General features: G+C 43.3%; 1 protein-coding gene across 2 annotated transcripts in view; it reads right to left on the bottom strand.

The window, feature by feature from the left end:
* The window catches only part of mtdha (metadherin a), a 30,138-nt gene extending 22,631 nt beyond the window's left edge, over positions 1-7,507 (bottom strand). Inside the window, exons 1-3 of one of the 2 annotated variants that reach the window (XM_045709775.1) lie at positions 7,077-7,507; positions 6,474-6,566; positions 5,961-6,045 (exon numbers count right to left, since the gene is read on the bottom strand). In XM_045709775.1, coding sequence (XP_045565731.1) covers positions 5,961-6,045; positions 6,474-6,566; positions 7,077-7,412 — 514 coding nt within the window. In that variant the 5' untranslated portion in view covers positions 7,413-7,507. The remainder of the gene's footprint in view (positions 1-5,960; positions 6,046-6,473; positions 6,567-7,076) is intronic. The other variant, XM_045709776.1, reaches the window with a different exon arrangement.
* Between the last annotated feature and the right edge of the window lie 9,098 nt (positions 7,508-16,605).

The following is a 16,605-nucleotide window of genomic DNA, read 5'->3' on the forward strand; positions in this document are numbered from 1 at the left end:
TGGAAGAAATGAAACATTTTCAACTTCCAGGAAGTATACAGACCTTTGTAAGTCCCAGACTTCATTGTGTGTTATCCTCTATGATTTTATTCATATGCATGTATGGCAGCGGATGAATGGCACGGCAATGGGCCTCAATATCTCATCACGGTATCTCTGTGCATTCAATTGGATTTTATCGATGGCAATTTGTGTTCGTTGTCAGTAGCTTATGCCTGCCCATACCATAACCCCACCATGGGGAACTCTGTTCACAAGTTTGACATCAGCAAACTGCTCGCCCACACAATGCCACACACGCTGTCTGCCATCTGCCCGGTACAGTCGAAACCGGGATTCATCCAGAAAGAACACACTTCTCCACCGTGCCAGTAACCATCAAAGGTGAGCATTTGCCCACTGAAGTCGGTTACGACGTCGAACTACAGTCAGGTCAAGACCCTGGTGAGGACGACGAGCACACAGATGAGCTTCTGAGATGGTTTCTGACAGTTTGTGCAGAAAATCTTCATTTGTGCAAACCAACAGTTTCAGCAGCTGTCCTGGTGGCTGGTTTCAGACGATACCACAGGTGAAGAAGCCGGATGTGGCGGTCCTGGGTTGGCGTGGTTACACGTGGTCTGAGGTTGCGAGGCCAGTTGGACGTACTGACAAATTCTCTAAAATGAGGAAGCTTATGGTAGAGAAATTAACATTAAATTCTCTGGCAACAACTCTGGTGGATATTCCTGCAGTCAGCATGCCGATTATACACTCCCTCAACTTGAGACATTGTGACAAAACTCCACATTTCAGAGTGGTCTTTTATTGTGCCCAGCGCAAGGTGCACCTGTGTAATGATCATGCAGTTTAATCAGCTTCTTGATATGCCACACCTGGCAGGTGGATAGATTACCTTGGCAAAGGAGAAATGCTTAAAACAGAGATGTTAACAAATTTGGAAAATGTATTTTCTTTCAACTCATGAATCATGGGACCAACACTTTACATGTCGCGTTCATATTTTTGTTCAGTGTACACACAGTCATTGTCAGAGCTAACAATGCAGCCAGACAGCTCTAGCAATGAATGAGGAAGTGGATCAGGCACTTTGCTCTTGGTGCTATAAAGGGGCTATTCTGATTGATAAGGTCATGTCTATCCATTTGACAGAAGTACCAAACATAAATTCTAGTAGTGAACTTTTCTTTATTTTGTATCAAAAGTGCATTAGTTTCAGTATAGTGTGAAAAACTATTCAGTCCAGTCCACTGTAGTACATTATAGTGTACTCAACTCATGTGCTCTGCATTACAGTACTCTTTACTGTGCTGTCCAAACTTGTGAACCCGACTGGTTTGTGACAACTTTGATTTCCCATTGTAGCAAATTTAAAATTGCAGAAATTCTGTTACCAATTTTTTTTAACAGAATTGAGTTTTAATCACTTAATTCATAAACAAATTTGATATCAAACAAATTAATTGATAGGTCCTTTACTTGTTACTTCTGTGAACTTTCATTATCCTCCTTCATGAGGGAGATTTTTTAAAAATATCTTAAAGATGTGGGCTTTTGGTAATGGAATTAAGGCACAAGGCAATGTTTCTTAAAACGTACATAAAGGCAAAAAAATATCTAAATATAAGTGTTCATATTAGTTGGCAGGGGTCTCGTTACGTTACTGTGTTTTGTTCTTAGACTTCAGGTAGATGTTTCCTTTTCCTGTTTGACCAGAAATCAAAGCCTTGGCTTATTCCTATTTTTTTAGGTTGGAAATGTAAAATACAGTGCATTCGGAAAGTATTCAGACACCTTGACTTTTTCCACATTTTCTTACGTTACAACCTTATTATAAAAGGGATTAAATATTTTTTTCCCCTCATCAAATCAAAAAAAAAGTTGTTATTTTTAATACATTTGCAAAAATGTCTAACTGAAAGAAAACAATATCAGATTTACATAAGTATACAGACCCTTTGCTCAGTACTTTGTTGAAGGACCTTTGACAGCGATTACGGCACAGAGTCTTCTTGAGTATGACACGACAAGCTTGGCACACAGGTAGCCTAGTGGTTAGAGCGTTGGGCCAGTAACCAGCAGGTAGCCTAGTGGTTAGAGCGTTGGGCCAGTAACCAGCAGGTAGCCTAGTGGTTAGAGCGTTGGGCCAGTAACCAGCAGGTAGCCTAGTGGTTAGAGCGTTGGGCCAGTAACCAGCAGGTAGCCTAGTGGTTAGAGCGTTGGGCCAGTAACCAGCAGGTAGCCTAGTGGTTAGAGCGTTGGGCCAGTAACCAGCAGGTAGCCTAGTGGTTAGAGCGTTGGGCCAGTAACCAGCAGGTAGCCTAGTGGTTAGAGCATTAGGCCAGTAACCGAAAGGTTGCTGGATCAAATCCCGAGCTAACAAGGTAAAAATCTGTCGTTCTGGCCCTGAGCAAGGCAGTTAACCCACTGTTCCCCGGTTGCATCTCTCTGATTCAGAGGGGTGGGGTTAAATGCGGAAGACACATTTCATTTGAAGGCATTCAGTTGTACAACTGACTAGGTATCTCCCTTTCCCTGTATTTGGGGAGTTTCTCCCATTCTTCTCTGCAGATCCTCTCAAGCTCTGTCAGGTTGGATGGGGAGCGTCGCTGCACAGCTATTTTCAGGTCTCTCCAGAGATGTTCGATCGGGTTCAAGTCCGAGATCTGGCTGGGCCACTCAAGGACATTCAGAGACTTGTCCCGAAGCCACTCCTGAGTTGTCTTGACTGTGTGCTTAGGGTCGTTGTCCTGTTGAAAGGTGAACCTTCGCCCCAGTCTGAGGTCCTGAGTGCTCTGGAGACAGATTTCATCAAGGATCTTTAAGTACTTTGGTCCGTTCAGCATTCCCTCAATCCTGACTAGTTTCCCAGTCCCTGCTGCTGAAAGACATCCCCACAGCATGATGCTGCCACCACCATTCTTCACCGTAGGGATGGTGCCAGGTTTCCTCCAGACATGACGCTTGGCATTCAGATCTGTGCCTCGACACAATCCTGTCTCGGAGCTCTACGGACAATTCCTTCGACCTCACGGCTTGGTTTTTGCTCTGACATTCACTGTTAATGGTGAGACATTTATATAGACAGGTGTGTGCCTTTCTAAATCATGTCCAATCAATTGAATTTACCACAGGTGGACTCCAATCAAGTTGTAGAAACATCTCAAGGAAGATCAATGGAAAAAGGATGCACCCGAGCTCAATTTAGAGTCTCATAGCAAAGGGTCTGAATCCTTATGTAAATAAGATAAATAAAAAAAAAAAGATATATAAAAATGTTAAAACATTTCTAAAAACCTGTTTTCGCTTTGTCATTATGAGGTATTGTGTGTAGATTGATGATTTTTTAGATATTTTTTTATTTTAGAACAAGGCTGTAAAGTAACAAAATGTGGAAAAGGGGGTCTGAATACTTGGCGAATGCACAGTATATAAACACACCTTCATTTCTCACAAATACAAACTATCATAGCTTTCATTTGTCATGTTGGTGTGCTTTTATAATGGAAATGACCTGAACTGATCTGAGATCAGTATCTATGGGAAACATCATCCCCCTCCCCCCCCCTTGAGCACCTTTATACATTTCTTAATGAAAAAGATGATATCTACAGAACTAAAAGTATAGCTTGATAACCTTTTAAGTGTGATTTTTAAAGGTTTTAATGGACGTCATCATACAGATATCCAACTTATTGTTGTATATCCTTAATTACTGCTTGGCCAACAATGGAAGTGTATACACAGCTTGATGTTACATAGATCAAGGTCAAATTACATCAATCATTAAAAACTTTAGGGATAGCCCCCCTTTTCCCCCCCCAATTTCCACCTACCGTAAATTCCGGACTATAAGCCGCAACTTTTTTTCCCAGGCTTTGAACCTCGCGGCTTAAACAATGACGCGGCTAATATATGGATTTTTCCAGCTTTCAATTTTTTTAATCCCAAAAAAACACATTCTGTGATGTGCTCAGTTTTTTGGCGGCATGAAGCTTTCATTAGACCAATGAAATTGCCGAACGGGTTAAGGTCAAATAACTTTTTGGTTTACAGTTTAGATTAAATCGAGCGCTCTCAAACTTCCCATCATTCTGATTACGGTAGTCATTTTGTCACCCTCATCATGGCAAAGACACGGAGAAATGCATATGATGCAGCTTTCAAGTTGAAGGCGATTGATCTGGCTGTTGGTAAAGGAAATAGAGCTGCTGCACGGGAGCTTGGTCTTAATGAGTCGATGATAAGACGTTGGAAACAGCAGCGTGAGGAATTGACTCAGTGCAAAAAGACAACTAAAGCTTACTGCAAATTTTGTATTTTTTGTTACAAGCCGTGTTTCGTTAAAGCCTGTGTAAAGTTCATTTGTTTCAATGTACCGGTAGGCACCTGCGGCTTATAGACATGTGTGGCTTATTTATGTTCAAAAAAATATATATATTCAATTCAGTGGGTGCGGCTTATATTCAGGTGCGCTTAATAGTCCGGAAATTACGGTAAATGACATACCCAAATCTAACTGCCTGTAGCAAGGATATGCGTATTATTGGTACCATTTGAAAGGAAACACGTTGAAGTTTGTGGAAATGTGAATTGAATGTAGGAGAATATAACACAATAGATCTGGTAGAAGAAAATAATAATAAAATTCAAAAACAACCAGTGTTTTACCACCATCTTTGAAATGCAAGAGACAGGTCACTGTTATAGCCATAACTCTGGTTGTAATTCCGATAGTGTCCCCAAGATGGCAGCAGTGCATGTGCAATGTTTCAGATGGATAACTTGGAGTATGACTGATCCTCAAGACTTTATGTGAAGTCCACGGGTACATTTGGGCAAATCGTGAAGGAGACATTTGCATTCATATTCCATTTTTCTGCAAGAATATCGTCAAATCTGTATACTTGGACTTTGATTTAGCTTTCCCAGTATTAGTAGCCATAAGTTCTACATTTGCAAAACAACCAGTTTCCATAACTCTGAATATCCTTATATATTTTGTCCAAAATGAAAAGGCCTGCTGTCATACAAGGTTGGTTGCTACATTTTATGACATATACATGGTTTCCGGGTACTCCCGTAAAGCCCAGCTCATTGGCTATCTAGATAGCTTTGTTTGACCCCAATTGGTGCTTATTTGACAAAGATAGTCGTTCAAGTGACGGCTGCCCGCGTCATCGGCGTGCCATGAAGGCGTCGCTCTCTTACCAAATATGGTGTCCTGTAGGATATACTACACCCCGAATGAAATAGTGAAGTCTTGTTACCTTCTAGGATCTCTGAGGAATAGATACGAACGTGATTTGACTGGTTGAAACAACGTTTAGGGTTAGATTTTCACAGATTCCTTTCTTTGCAAATTGAACGAGTGGAAAAACAAAATCGATTGTGCATGCTATATGGACCTTTTTAGGATATGAAAAATGATTTTATCTAACAAATGACACTTCATGTTATCTCTGGGACCCTTTGGATGGTAAATCAGAGCAAGATTTCAGAATGTAAGTACACATTTCACAGGTGAATTTATCAAACCTATCGCGGCGAAAACTTCTGTTGTTAAGAGCTCTCCTCAAACAATAGCATGGCATTTTTTCACAGTAATAGCTACTGTAAATTGGACAGTGCAGTTATATTAATAACAAGAATTTAAGCTTTCAGCCAATATAAGACACTTATATGTACCGACGTTTGTTGTTTCTCTAAAATCTGTGATCTTGACATAACGCGCTGAATGATTTACAAACAACTGCCCCTTTCCAGATGAAGTGCCACTTTCCAGATGCGTCCTGTGAGTCACTGCCTAATCCCCTAACAATGCCACTGCGGCCTTATACAAGTGTCTTCAACGGCACAGTCTGAATGAAATCAGTAGAATTCTGCAGGATACATTTAGCTACAAGGGTATAAAGAAGTCAACCAAGGTGACGGGTTCATACAGGGGTTAAGGGTCATACCATCATCAGGCTCTTTGCCATCGCCAGCAGAAACCCTCTTGGCTGGTTTCACCTCGGGTTTGGCTTTCTTCTTGGTTTTCTTCACCTATTCAATTAAAGACAACAAAAAGTCCAACTTTCAAAAAGTGCAAGCAATAGCAGTCCTTATGCTCATTCACTGGTAATGGGTGTATTGAAATTATTTATATATATACACACACACTAGATGAACGATAGGGTTGCTGTGTTGAATCCACCATGTCTCCTTCTCGGCACAAAGCAATAGAAATGCATTTATTAAAATGTGGATACGGGGCTTTCATCAACTCTAACTACTGTGGAGACGGGGCTTTCATCAACTCTAACTACTGTGGAGACGGGGCTTTCATCAACTCTAACTACTACAGATGCTGATTTGCAGGTGCAAGGATCGCTTAGCCTTTTGGAATTGGATGACAAATACATTCCCCCTTGTCATCCAAAATACACTTTCAGAAGACTTAAAAATATATGTTATTGTTGGGTACTACAAACCTCAGTTTTAATCTCTGGAGAAGGTTTGGTAATTTCTTCTCTCACTTCCTCCTGAGGCTCTGGCACTGTTCGTCCATTATACTGAGCCTTCTGCTGGCAGAGAGAGAAACGACATATTAAACTATTACTGAAGCCTTGTGACTGACAAATAACATGATAAACCAAGACATCAGGCAGGCTGACCGTGATCAGACAAGCTGTCGCTAACCAGCCAGGCAGCTTACTACGCAAGCTAGCTAAACTGGCTAGCTAGCTAAACTGGCAAGCTAGCTAAACTGGCTAGCTAGCTAAACTGGCTAGCTAGTTAAAGTGGCTAACTAGTTAAACTGGCTAACTAGTTAAAGTCGCATGTCTAGTACTAACTAGGTCATGTATGATTCACATGGAATTGATAGCTAACTAACATTACATGAGAATATGATGACTCATACTAACGAAGAGTAGCTATCTGCAAGGTAAACTTTCAAAAACAAACCTAGATGTTAGAAAACGGTTTCGCCATTCAGCTAGCTAGACGGACAACAACACAAAACTCAGCTGAATGGAAGTTTGCCAGTGCCACGACAATGGCCATTTCCAAACTAGTTAGTTAGCTATATGTACCTTTTCAGTTGATTTCTTTTTCGTCTTTTTATTTTGTGCCTCGGGCTTCACAATCTTATTCACTTGGGCCTTGAGGGAATCACCACTGTCTTGTGTAACTGGAGCTCCTAGCTTCTTCCCAGCGAAGAGTCGGCCACAGACCGCGGCCCACGACAGAACCAGCACCGCCAACAGCCCAACCGCGGCCGTGGAGAGTATCACCCAGGACGGGTACAGCTCAGGCGTCAGTCCCAACTCCGACCGGATAAATCCCTCCCCGGTGGATAACAGGTCTCTGAGACGACTGGATATCAATTCGGCTTGCTCAATAGCTGAAGCTTGCCAGTCCGTTGCCATCTTCTCAAAGCGCCAGCTAGCATGTAGCTTAGCCACTGCTATCACTGCTAGCTGGGGGAGGGGCTCGGGACGGTCTGACGAGCTGTTCCAGGAGCTGGGGAACCGGGCACCGGGAAAAGGCCTGTTACGTCATCGAGAGAAAGCGGGGGACCGAGGAGCGCCCTGATAAAACCGGGATATATTATCTAAAAATACTTCGTTTTTAGAATATTGGTTCCTATATAATATCCTATTGGTGAGCCAACTTGTAAATGCAGAGTTAAAAAAAAAAAAAAAACGTAGTTATAAGGAATTCTGATCACTTTACAAGATCCCTGAAACACCTAAAGATTTTGCAATTGTTTTAGATGTTATTCCCTCAGGTGTTTTATTATTCAGGAACCTGACCCTCAGAGCCTACCTTCCACTAACCCCGTTGACTCATCAGTAGGATAGACTGGGTTCTCTGTTGGTCCATTCAACACCAGAATGATACGAGGATGTTATATCTAAACCCTTATCTCATGCCTTATTGGAACGGTTTTATTGATCATATCAGCTGGGGAAAAGTTTGGATGTTGCAACACACATACCTACTTGTTAACAAAATTAAGGAAGTTTCCTTTAAAATTATTCACAAATATTATCCTGCCAACCACTATATGAAGAAGTCTAAGAAAAACATCAATTAAAATTGCTCCTTTTGTAATGACCACCCAGAAACAGCGTTGCATCTTTTTGGGCATTGTATTCATGTAAGGAAACTGTGGTAAGACATCAGTAGATTTATAATTGAACACATTTCTAAAGATGTTACACTATTATGGAGAGATGTACTAGGATTCTTTACCTACGATATAAATAAGTTGAAACAATTTTATGTAATTCATTTCATTATTCTTTTGGACAAATTTCATATTCACAAATGTAAATTTACAAACAAAACACCACATTTTCTTACATTACAAAAATAAATGTAACTATATTTTAAGACAAATACTCTACTCACAAAAAAAGCTGTGTATGCCCCTTTAAGGGCCTTGTGTAATGTGATATTGTACCCCCCCCAACCCCGCCCCCAACCCCGCCCCTAGCCCAATTGTCCTTTGTATATTATTTATATATACACTGCTCCAAAAAATAAAGGGAACACTAAAATAACACATCCTAGATCTGAATGAATGAAATAATCTTATTAAATACTTTTTTCTTTACATAGTTGAATGTGCTGACAACAAAATCACACAAAAATAATCAATGGAGATCCAATTTATCAACCCATGGAGGTCTGGATTTGGAGTCACACTCAAAATGAAAGTGGAAAACCACACTACAGGCTAATCCAACTTTGATGTAATGTCCTTAAAACAAGTCAAAATGAGGCTCAGTAGCGTGTGTGGCCTCCACGTGCCTGTATGACCTCCCTACAACACCTGGGTATGCTCCTGATGAGGTGGCGGATGGTCTCCTGAGGGATCTCCTCCCAGACCTGGACTAAAGCATCCGCCAACTCCTGAACAGTCTGTGGTGCAACGTGGCGTTGGTGGATGGAGCGAGACATGATGTCCCAGATGTGCTCAATTGGATTCAGGTCTGGGGAACGGGCGGGCCAGTCCATAGCATCAATGCCTTCCTCTTGCAGGAACTGCTGACACACTCCAGCCACATGAGGTCTAGGATTGTCTTGCATTAGGAGGAACCCAGGGCCAACCGCACCAGCATATGGTCTCACAAGGGGTCTGAGGATCTCATCTCGGTACCTAATGGCAGTCAGGCTACCTCTGGTGAGCACATGGAGGGCTGTGCGGCCCCCCAAAGAAATGCCACCCCACACCATGACTGACCCACCGCCAAACTAGTCATGCTGGAGGATGTTGCAGGCAGCAGAATGTTCTCCACGGCGTCTCCAGACTGTCACATCTGTCACATGTGCTCAGTGTGAACCTGCTTTAATCTGTGAAGAACACAGGGTGCCAGTGGCGAATTTGCCAATCTTGGTGTTCTCTGGCAAATGCCAAACGTCCTGCACGGTGTTGGGCTGTAAGCACAACCCCCACCTGTGGATGTCGGGCCCTCATACCACCCTCATGGAGTCTGTTTCTGACCGTTTGAGCAGACACATGCACATTTGTGGCCTGCTGGAGGTCATTTTGCAGGGCTCTGGCAGTGCTCCTCCTGCTCCTCCTTGCACAAAGGCGGAGGTAGCGGTCCTGCTGCTGGGTTGTTACCCTCCTACGGCCTCCTCCACGTCTCCTGATGTACTGGCCTGTCTCCTGGTAGCGCCTCCATGCTCTGGACACTACGTGACAGACACAGCAAACCTTCTTGCCACAGCTCGCATTGATGTGCCATCCTGGATGAGCTGCACTACCTGAGCCACTTGTGTGGGTTGTAGACTCCGTCTCATGCTACCACTAGAGTGAAAGCACCGCCAGCCTTCAAAAGTGACCAAAACATCAGCCAGGAAGCATAGTAACTGAGAAGTGGTCTGTGGTCCCCACCTGCAGAACCACTCCTTTATTGGGGGTGTCTTGCTAATTGCCTATAATTTCCACCTGTTGTCTATTCCATTTGCACAACAGCATGTGAAATTTATTGTCAATCAGTGTTGCTTCTGTAACAGATGTATATCGTACTCTCCTTGCGTTGTGTTTTTTTCCTAATAAATCACATCAGCCAGCGGTCCCAGTTGAGCATCATTTATTCCTGTTGTTAAATGGGAAACAGCACGGTAGTTGTGCAGGGCTTAATGATACTGATGGCTGTCGATGGCAGAAGCCCTTGCATCACATTTTCATACTGGGTCACAAAATACAAAAATACAATACAAAATATAAGCTGTGTAAATACCTGTTGTTAAATGGGAAACAGCACGGTACTTGTGCAGGGCTTAATGATACTGATGGCTGTCGATGGTAAAATCTGTAGCATGAAGACAACTGTGTTAGCAGTGGGCTTATGTGACCATTACAACGGTGTATGCTAGCTAACACACTTATCTACAGCAATCATATGCCAAAGCACATCGCAGAAAGCCCCTCAATCCCTAACAGGTACCATATACCCACACATGTATAAATCAGTAACTTACAGCAAACTTGTACACGTTGTAAAATATAAAATATAAAACAGTATTCAGAATGTGACCTACCCCTTGCATCACATTTTCATACTGGGGAGATCTGACGTTCGCGATCTCATCCCTATCTGCAAGCGGGTCCAATCACAACACACCTTATTGTCATCAGAGTTGAACCAACCAATAAGAATGCTTGAACATTAAATACGCCTTTCTTTAGAGGCAAGTGGAAACATAACCAACCCTGTTACATTCTCCCCTGCTGAATTACACTTGCACACTATAAAGAAACAAAATGAGGTATGCAATACCTTGCAATACATATGTCACCAAATATTCCAGTGCAAAGACTATTCTCTAAAGAGAATTAGGGGAATTCAAAGAGCCCGTAGAAAAACATGCCTGTTACATGTCCAGTACACTCAGTGACAATAAGAACCTCAGACAGAAAAACCTTGGTCTACTTGACCTCAGACCCATGACCTCCATGGGGTCTCTTGAACGAGAAAAAAATAAAAAATAAAAAAATGGGCTACAGACTTGGATTCTAATCCGACACCCACACAGGTATTCTAATGAATTCTGTATGAAAAACCCTCTGTGTCTGCATTAGTCTCTATGAGTCTCACTGGGGCGTTTTCTTAACCCGACCAGCCCCTGACCTGACAGTCCTAACAGAGTTATTATGTTTAACCTGTTCACCTACAACCACCACTGGTGGGTCACTGTCCACAGTCGGTGGGGAGTCAAGGTCAAGGGTTCTGTGACTGTTGCTGGAGCTTGTGCCACCAGCGGCATCTTCAGAATGTGGTGAGTTCTGAGGGTCCCTCGCCAGTGGGCCATCTTCCAGCACATCTGGGGTTTCGACTGTGCTTCCCCCGAGGTCTGTTCTGATACCCACACACTAGTCCTCTCACCAATGTCCATTTCTGGTATATCGTTCATGGATGAGTCCTCCATCTCCTCACTCGGAACCCTGTTACACTTCCTAAGTGGACAGTTTGATTTCACAGAAGTGTGATTGACTTGGAGTTACATTGTGTTGTTTAAGTGTTCCCTTTATTTTTTTTTGGAGCAGTATACTTGTGTTCCCCCATGTACTTTCTGTATTGATTTGTTAATAAAAAAAATGTTTAAACAGCGCTCTGATAAATCGAACAGTAATCTGTGCCGCTCCGGTCAAAAAAGCAGCATGGTGCATCGTCCAGAAACCTACAACACCTCTTTTCCATAAAATAAATGTTTGAATTTTCTAATTCGTTTTCATTGGGAAGGCAGATAAAGCTCAAACGCCTTCACTTTTGCATGTGAAAACACAGAATGCGACTCATTACTCCACGTGTTCCTACATCACTTTTGTTTTGAGTCGACTTCGCTGTAGGAATGTGGTAACTGACTCAAGCCCGGGAAGCAGCCTTGTTCCAAAACGAATACAGTCAACTTTCACCCGGTGCCGACACAGGCGCTAATGCCAAGATGAATCGATTTGATCATTCATGGGGCTGGAAATATGCAGAGAAGACTGTCTGTTAAAGGAATAGTTCACTATTTTACAACTTGATGTTAGATGGTTCCTCACCCTGAAAGTAGTCTTTGGGCCAAAATAAACTGTAATCCATGGGTGAGTTCTTTAAATAGCCAAGATAAACTATAAACTTCAGCTAACTATCAATGGAATGGATGGGGGCAAGTGAGTATGTTTATTTTGGAAATGGCCAAATCACCTTTAAGTAGCCCTTTGCCCCACAGCCCTCCTCCTGTGCCCCGTAGCCCTTCTCCTGTGCCCCGTAACTCTTCTCCTGTGCCCCGTAGCCCTCCTCCTGTGCCCCGTAGCCCTCCTCCTGTGCCCCGTAGCCCTCCTCCTGTGCCCCGTAGCCCTTCTCCTGTGCCCCGTAGCCCTTCTCCTGTGCCCCGTAGCCCTCCTCCTGTGCCCCGTAGCCCTCCTCCTGTGCCCCGTAGCCCTTCTCCTGTGCCCCGTAATGCTTCTCCTGTGCCCCGTAGCTCTTCTCCTGTGCCCCGTAGCTCTTCTCCTGTGCCCCGTAACTCTTCTCCTGTGCCCCGTAGCTCTTCTCCTGTGCCCCGTAACTCTTCTCCTGTGCCCCGTAGCCCTCCTCCTGTGCCCCGTAGCCCTCCTCCTGTGCCCCGTAGCCCTCCTCCTGTGCCCCGTAGCCCTTCTCCTGTGCCCCGTAGCCCTCCTCCTGTGCCCCGTAACTCTTCTCCTGTGCCCCGTAGCCCTCCTCCTGTGCCCCGTAGCCCTCCTCCTGTGCCCCGTAGCCCTCCTCCTGTGCCCCGTAGCCCTTCTCCTGTGCCCCGTAGCCCTTCTCCTGTGCCCCGTAGCCCTTCTCCTGTGCCCGTAGCTCTTCTCCTGTGCCCCGTAGCCCTTCTCCTGTGCCCCGTAGCCCTCCTCCTGTGCCCCGTAGCTCTACTCCCTTAAAAGTCATGTTTGTTTGGCTGCTCAGTCTACCTAAGTTATCCCTCACCCATCAGAGCCCTGCCATTCCAAACCAATCAGAGCGCTTGGAAATGGGCATCTGGATACTGCTACCCGCCCACTCAGGTCATGGTCTTCCGAAGGGAGAATATGCACATTTCTGAGGACTTTTTATTGTCGACAGTAACACCAATGTATGATTGTGCTTGCATCAAAATGTAAGTTGCAAGGGGAATTTGTTGGTGAGTTTACATGCTGTGTAATAATAGGTAATTACCACTAATTACTTCCTGTTACTTTGCTAAGTTTCAGCCATATGTTTTACTGTATGGCTGTTACTACTCTTCAGTCATGTTTTGAGCCCCATATTGTTTGGGGGCTTGCCTGTTTTGAATGTTATTTTGGCATTAATACATGTCACATATCTGTTTGCAAACAATGTAAAAAATATATATACACTACAGTTCAAAAGTTTGGGGTCACTTAGAAATGTCCTTGTTTTCCATGAAAACATACATGAAATGAGTTGAAAAAATGAATAGGAAATATAGTCAAGACGTTGCCAAGCTTATAAATAATGATTTTTAATTGAATTAATAATTGTGTCCTTCAATCTTTGCTTTCGTCAAAGAATCCTCCATCCCACAAGTTGGATTGGCTTGATGGGCACTTCTTACATACCATACGGATGGTATGTACATACCATACATACCATACCATACGGGGAAGCTGCTTGAGCTACTGTCATTTATTCCCCTGAGCTACTGCCGTTTAGCATTTTAGAAATTATATGGTTAAGACAATTATAGGGTACCACACCTAACAGACCCTCTCGTCCATCCTACTTCTATAGGGTACCACACCTAACAGACCCTCTCGTCCATCCTACTTCTATAGGGTACCACACCTAACAGACCCTCTCGTCCATCCTACTTCTATAGGGTACCACACCTAACAGACCCTCTCGTCCATCCTACTTCTATAGGGTACCACACCTAACAGACCCTCTCGTCCATCCTACTTCTATAGGGTACCACACCTAACAGACCCTCTCGTCCATCCTACTTCTATAGGGTACCACACCTAACAGACCCTCTCGTCCATCCTACTTCTATAGGGTACAACACCTAACAGACCCTCTCGTCCATCCTACTTCTATAGGGTACCACACCTAACAGACCCTCTCGTCCATCCTACTTCTATAGGGTACCACACCTAACAGACCCTCTCGTCCATCCTACTTCTATAGGGTACCACACCTAACAGACCCTCTCGTCCATCCTACTTCTATAGGGTACCACACCTAACAGACCCTCTTGTCGTGTCTTTGGACATCATTCACTTGAAGACATGTTTATCAAATAACTCTCTGTAATTATTATTACGCGATTAACTGATTAATCGTGTAACTGTAATTAACTAGTAGGTTGGGGCACCAAGGAAAATATTCAGATTACACAGTTATAATTTTCCTAATATAACTGTCAGATATTATAACATTATATATTATATTATAAGATCTGATCTATTATCTTCTTGTTTTAATGATGTGTTATTACCTCGCGTCCAGTCTCATTCCAAAACGTCGTAAATTGTTGGTATATCTGCACGAACCCAGTCTTCACTAAGTCATCCATACATCAATTGTCTTAAAATCATTTATTTACTAAACTAAGCAATTCACAGAAAGGATACAAAACAGTAGGTATCGTTACAAAGCAATGGTAAAGGAATGTGCCCTAGTGGGCTAAACCGGCATGGCGGCTTGTTAAACAAAGGATGATAAGGGTCAGCTGAGACGGCACTACAGAGTTGATAAATATTAACAATTGATATGCTAACTCTTTGCACATGAACGCTCACTCATTCGGAAACAATTGCAATCAATATATGTATTTACGCTCAGTGTGTCGTCGTGATCTTTGTTGGAGAGTTTCGTTCTCTCTCTCTCTCTCTCTCTCTCTCTCTCTCTCTCTCTCTCAGAATGGATCTTTCAAAGCGACATTCATTAATGTCATTATAGAATGGATGTTTCGTCGGTCTTCGCGTTCAGTGATACCGAATTTCTAGCTGCAGACTAGTAATTAATATCAAAGACTTGTTATTATTCTGTCGGTATCGATAGTCTAAAAGTTTAACCACATGGTATGGTTAAAGTTCAGTAGAGGAATGCATGGTCAAACCTTGGCTCTCTCTCTTCTCGAGGTAAGCTGGTCTGCAGAAAGAAACCCTGGGTGGGCTTATATACTGAACGTAGAAAAGGCTGTCACATGACGCCTTGTCATGTCTGTGTCCCTGGGGGCGTGCCGATGACTTAAATACAATTCTCTGTTCAAAGCTTAACTATCACATTAACATAAGTACATAGCATCTCAACATATTCCAAATAGCTTTATCCTTATTCATAAATGTTATACAACCATTAGATGTAAGTCTCATCGCTGAGGCTAGTATGGTAATATGGCCATATTGTCTCTAATGAGTTTCACAAAATTGTACCAAGCGGATCAGTTCGTAGCTGGATTCTTCACTGATCTTTTATACCTTCTCCAGAACATAAATGTCGTTCAGTTCCCCCGTCCGGTGAGGTGGAAGAATTCCTTTGTCTCTATGAAACCATTCTGTCTCAAAACTGTGGCCTGTGAGGCAGGACATTCCCTTTGGAATTTACGACCGCCTTCTGACCACAGCAGCCTGGGTAGGGGGAGGTAGGTAGGGGGATGGTGCATAGAAAAGGCCTGGTGCAGAGGGAGGGGGTTCGACTGTGCTCGCTGTACCCAAAGAGGGAAACGTCATGACACTCTCATCCATCCTAGTTCTCCACTCCACCCTCACCACTGTAATTTTAAAACCCCCGAACACCCTCTAAAATAACATTGCGGTCATGTGTTGTACTGATTCTCTGTCTTCCTCCCTGACCAACAGGCCACTATGGACATCCCAGGGTTGAACCTGAGCCAGCAGGACTACTACCCTTATGTTAACTACAAGATAGACTGCAACCTGCTAGACATCAAGTAGAAACCACAACGTCACTTCCTGTTTCCTGTGACATCATCTCCCGCATGGAACGCCTCCCCTCCCCTCTCCCACCCCACCAGCGACTGTGCTTTAACGCTCAGACAACTCCAGCTTTCATTTACCGATCCTCTAAAGCTCTCTCTCACACAGCACACCTGCACCTCTTTTTGTCTTAATGTACTTGTCTTACTTCCCCTTTACGCCCTTTCGTAGACACTCACGCTCTCTCCAAGAGAACATTCACAATTGAATCTTCAAGTGTTTTGGAAATTCAATTAACATTGCTTTTCATTCCCATCATCTTAGCTTTTTCAGAGAGAGAAACACAACCAAGGTTTTTTAAATGTTTAGGGGAAGTGACAAGCTGTATGTTCCTATTTTTATATAGAATGAATCCTTAGAAATTACAGTTTTTTTTTAAAAAGGTGTTTTCCTCTCCACCCTGGTGTAAGTGGTGCAAGTTTTGTCGATATACAGTGTACAGTATTGTCTATGGTGGAACAAGCTCCCTCACGACGCCAGGACAGCGGAGTCAATCACCACCTTCCGGAGACACCTGAAACCCCACCTCTTTAAGGAATACCTAGGATAGGATAAAGTAATCCTTCTAACCCCCTCCCCCCTTAAAAGATATAGATGCACTATTGTAAAGTGGTTGTTCCACTGGATATCATAAGGTGAAT

Source organism: Salmo salar, chromosome ssa27, assembly GCF_905237065.1.
Source record: "Salmo salar chromosome ssa27, Ssal_v3.1, whole genome shotgun sequence".
NCBI lineage: Eukaryota > Metazoa > Chordata > Actinopteri > Salmoniformes > Salmonidae > Salmo > Salmo salar.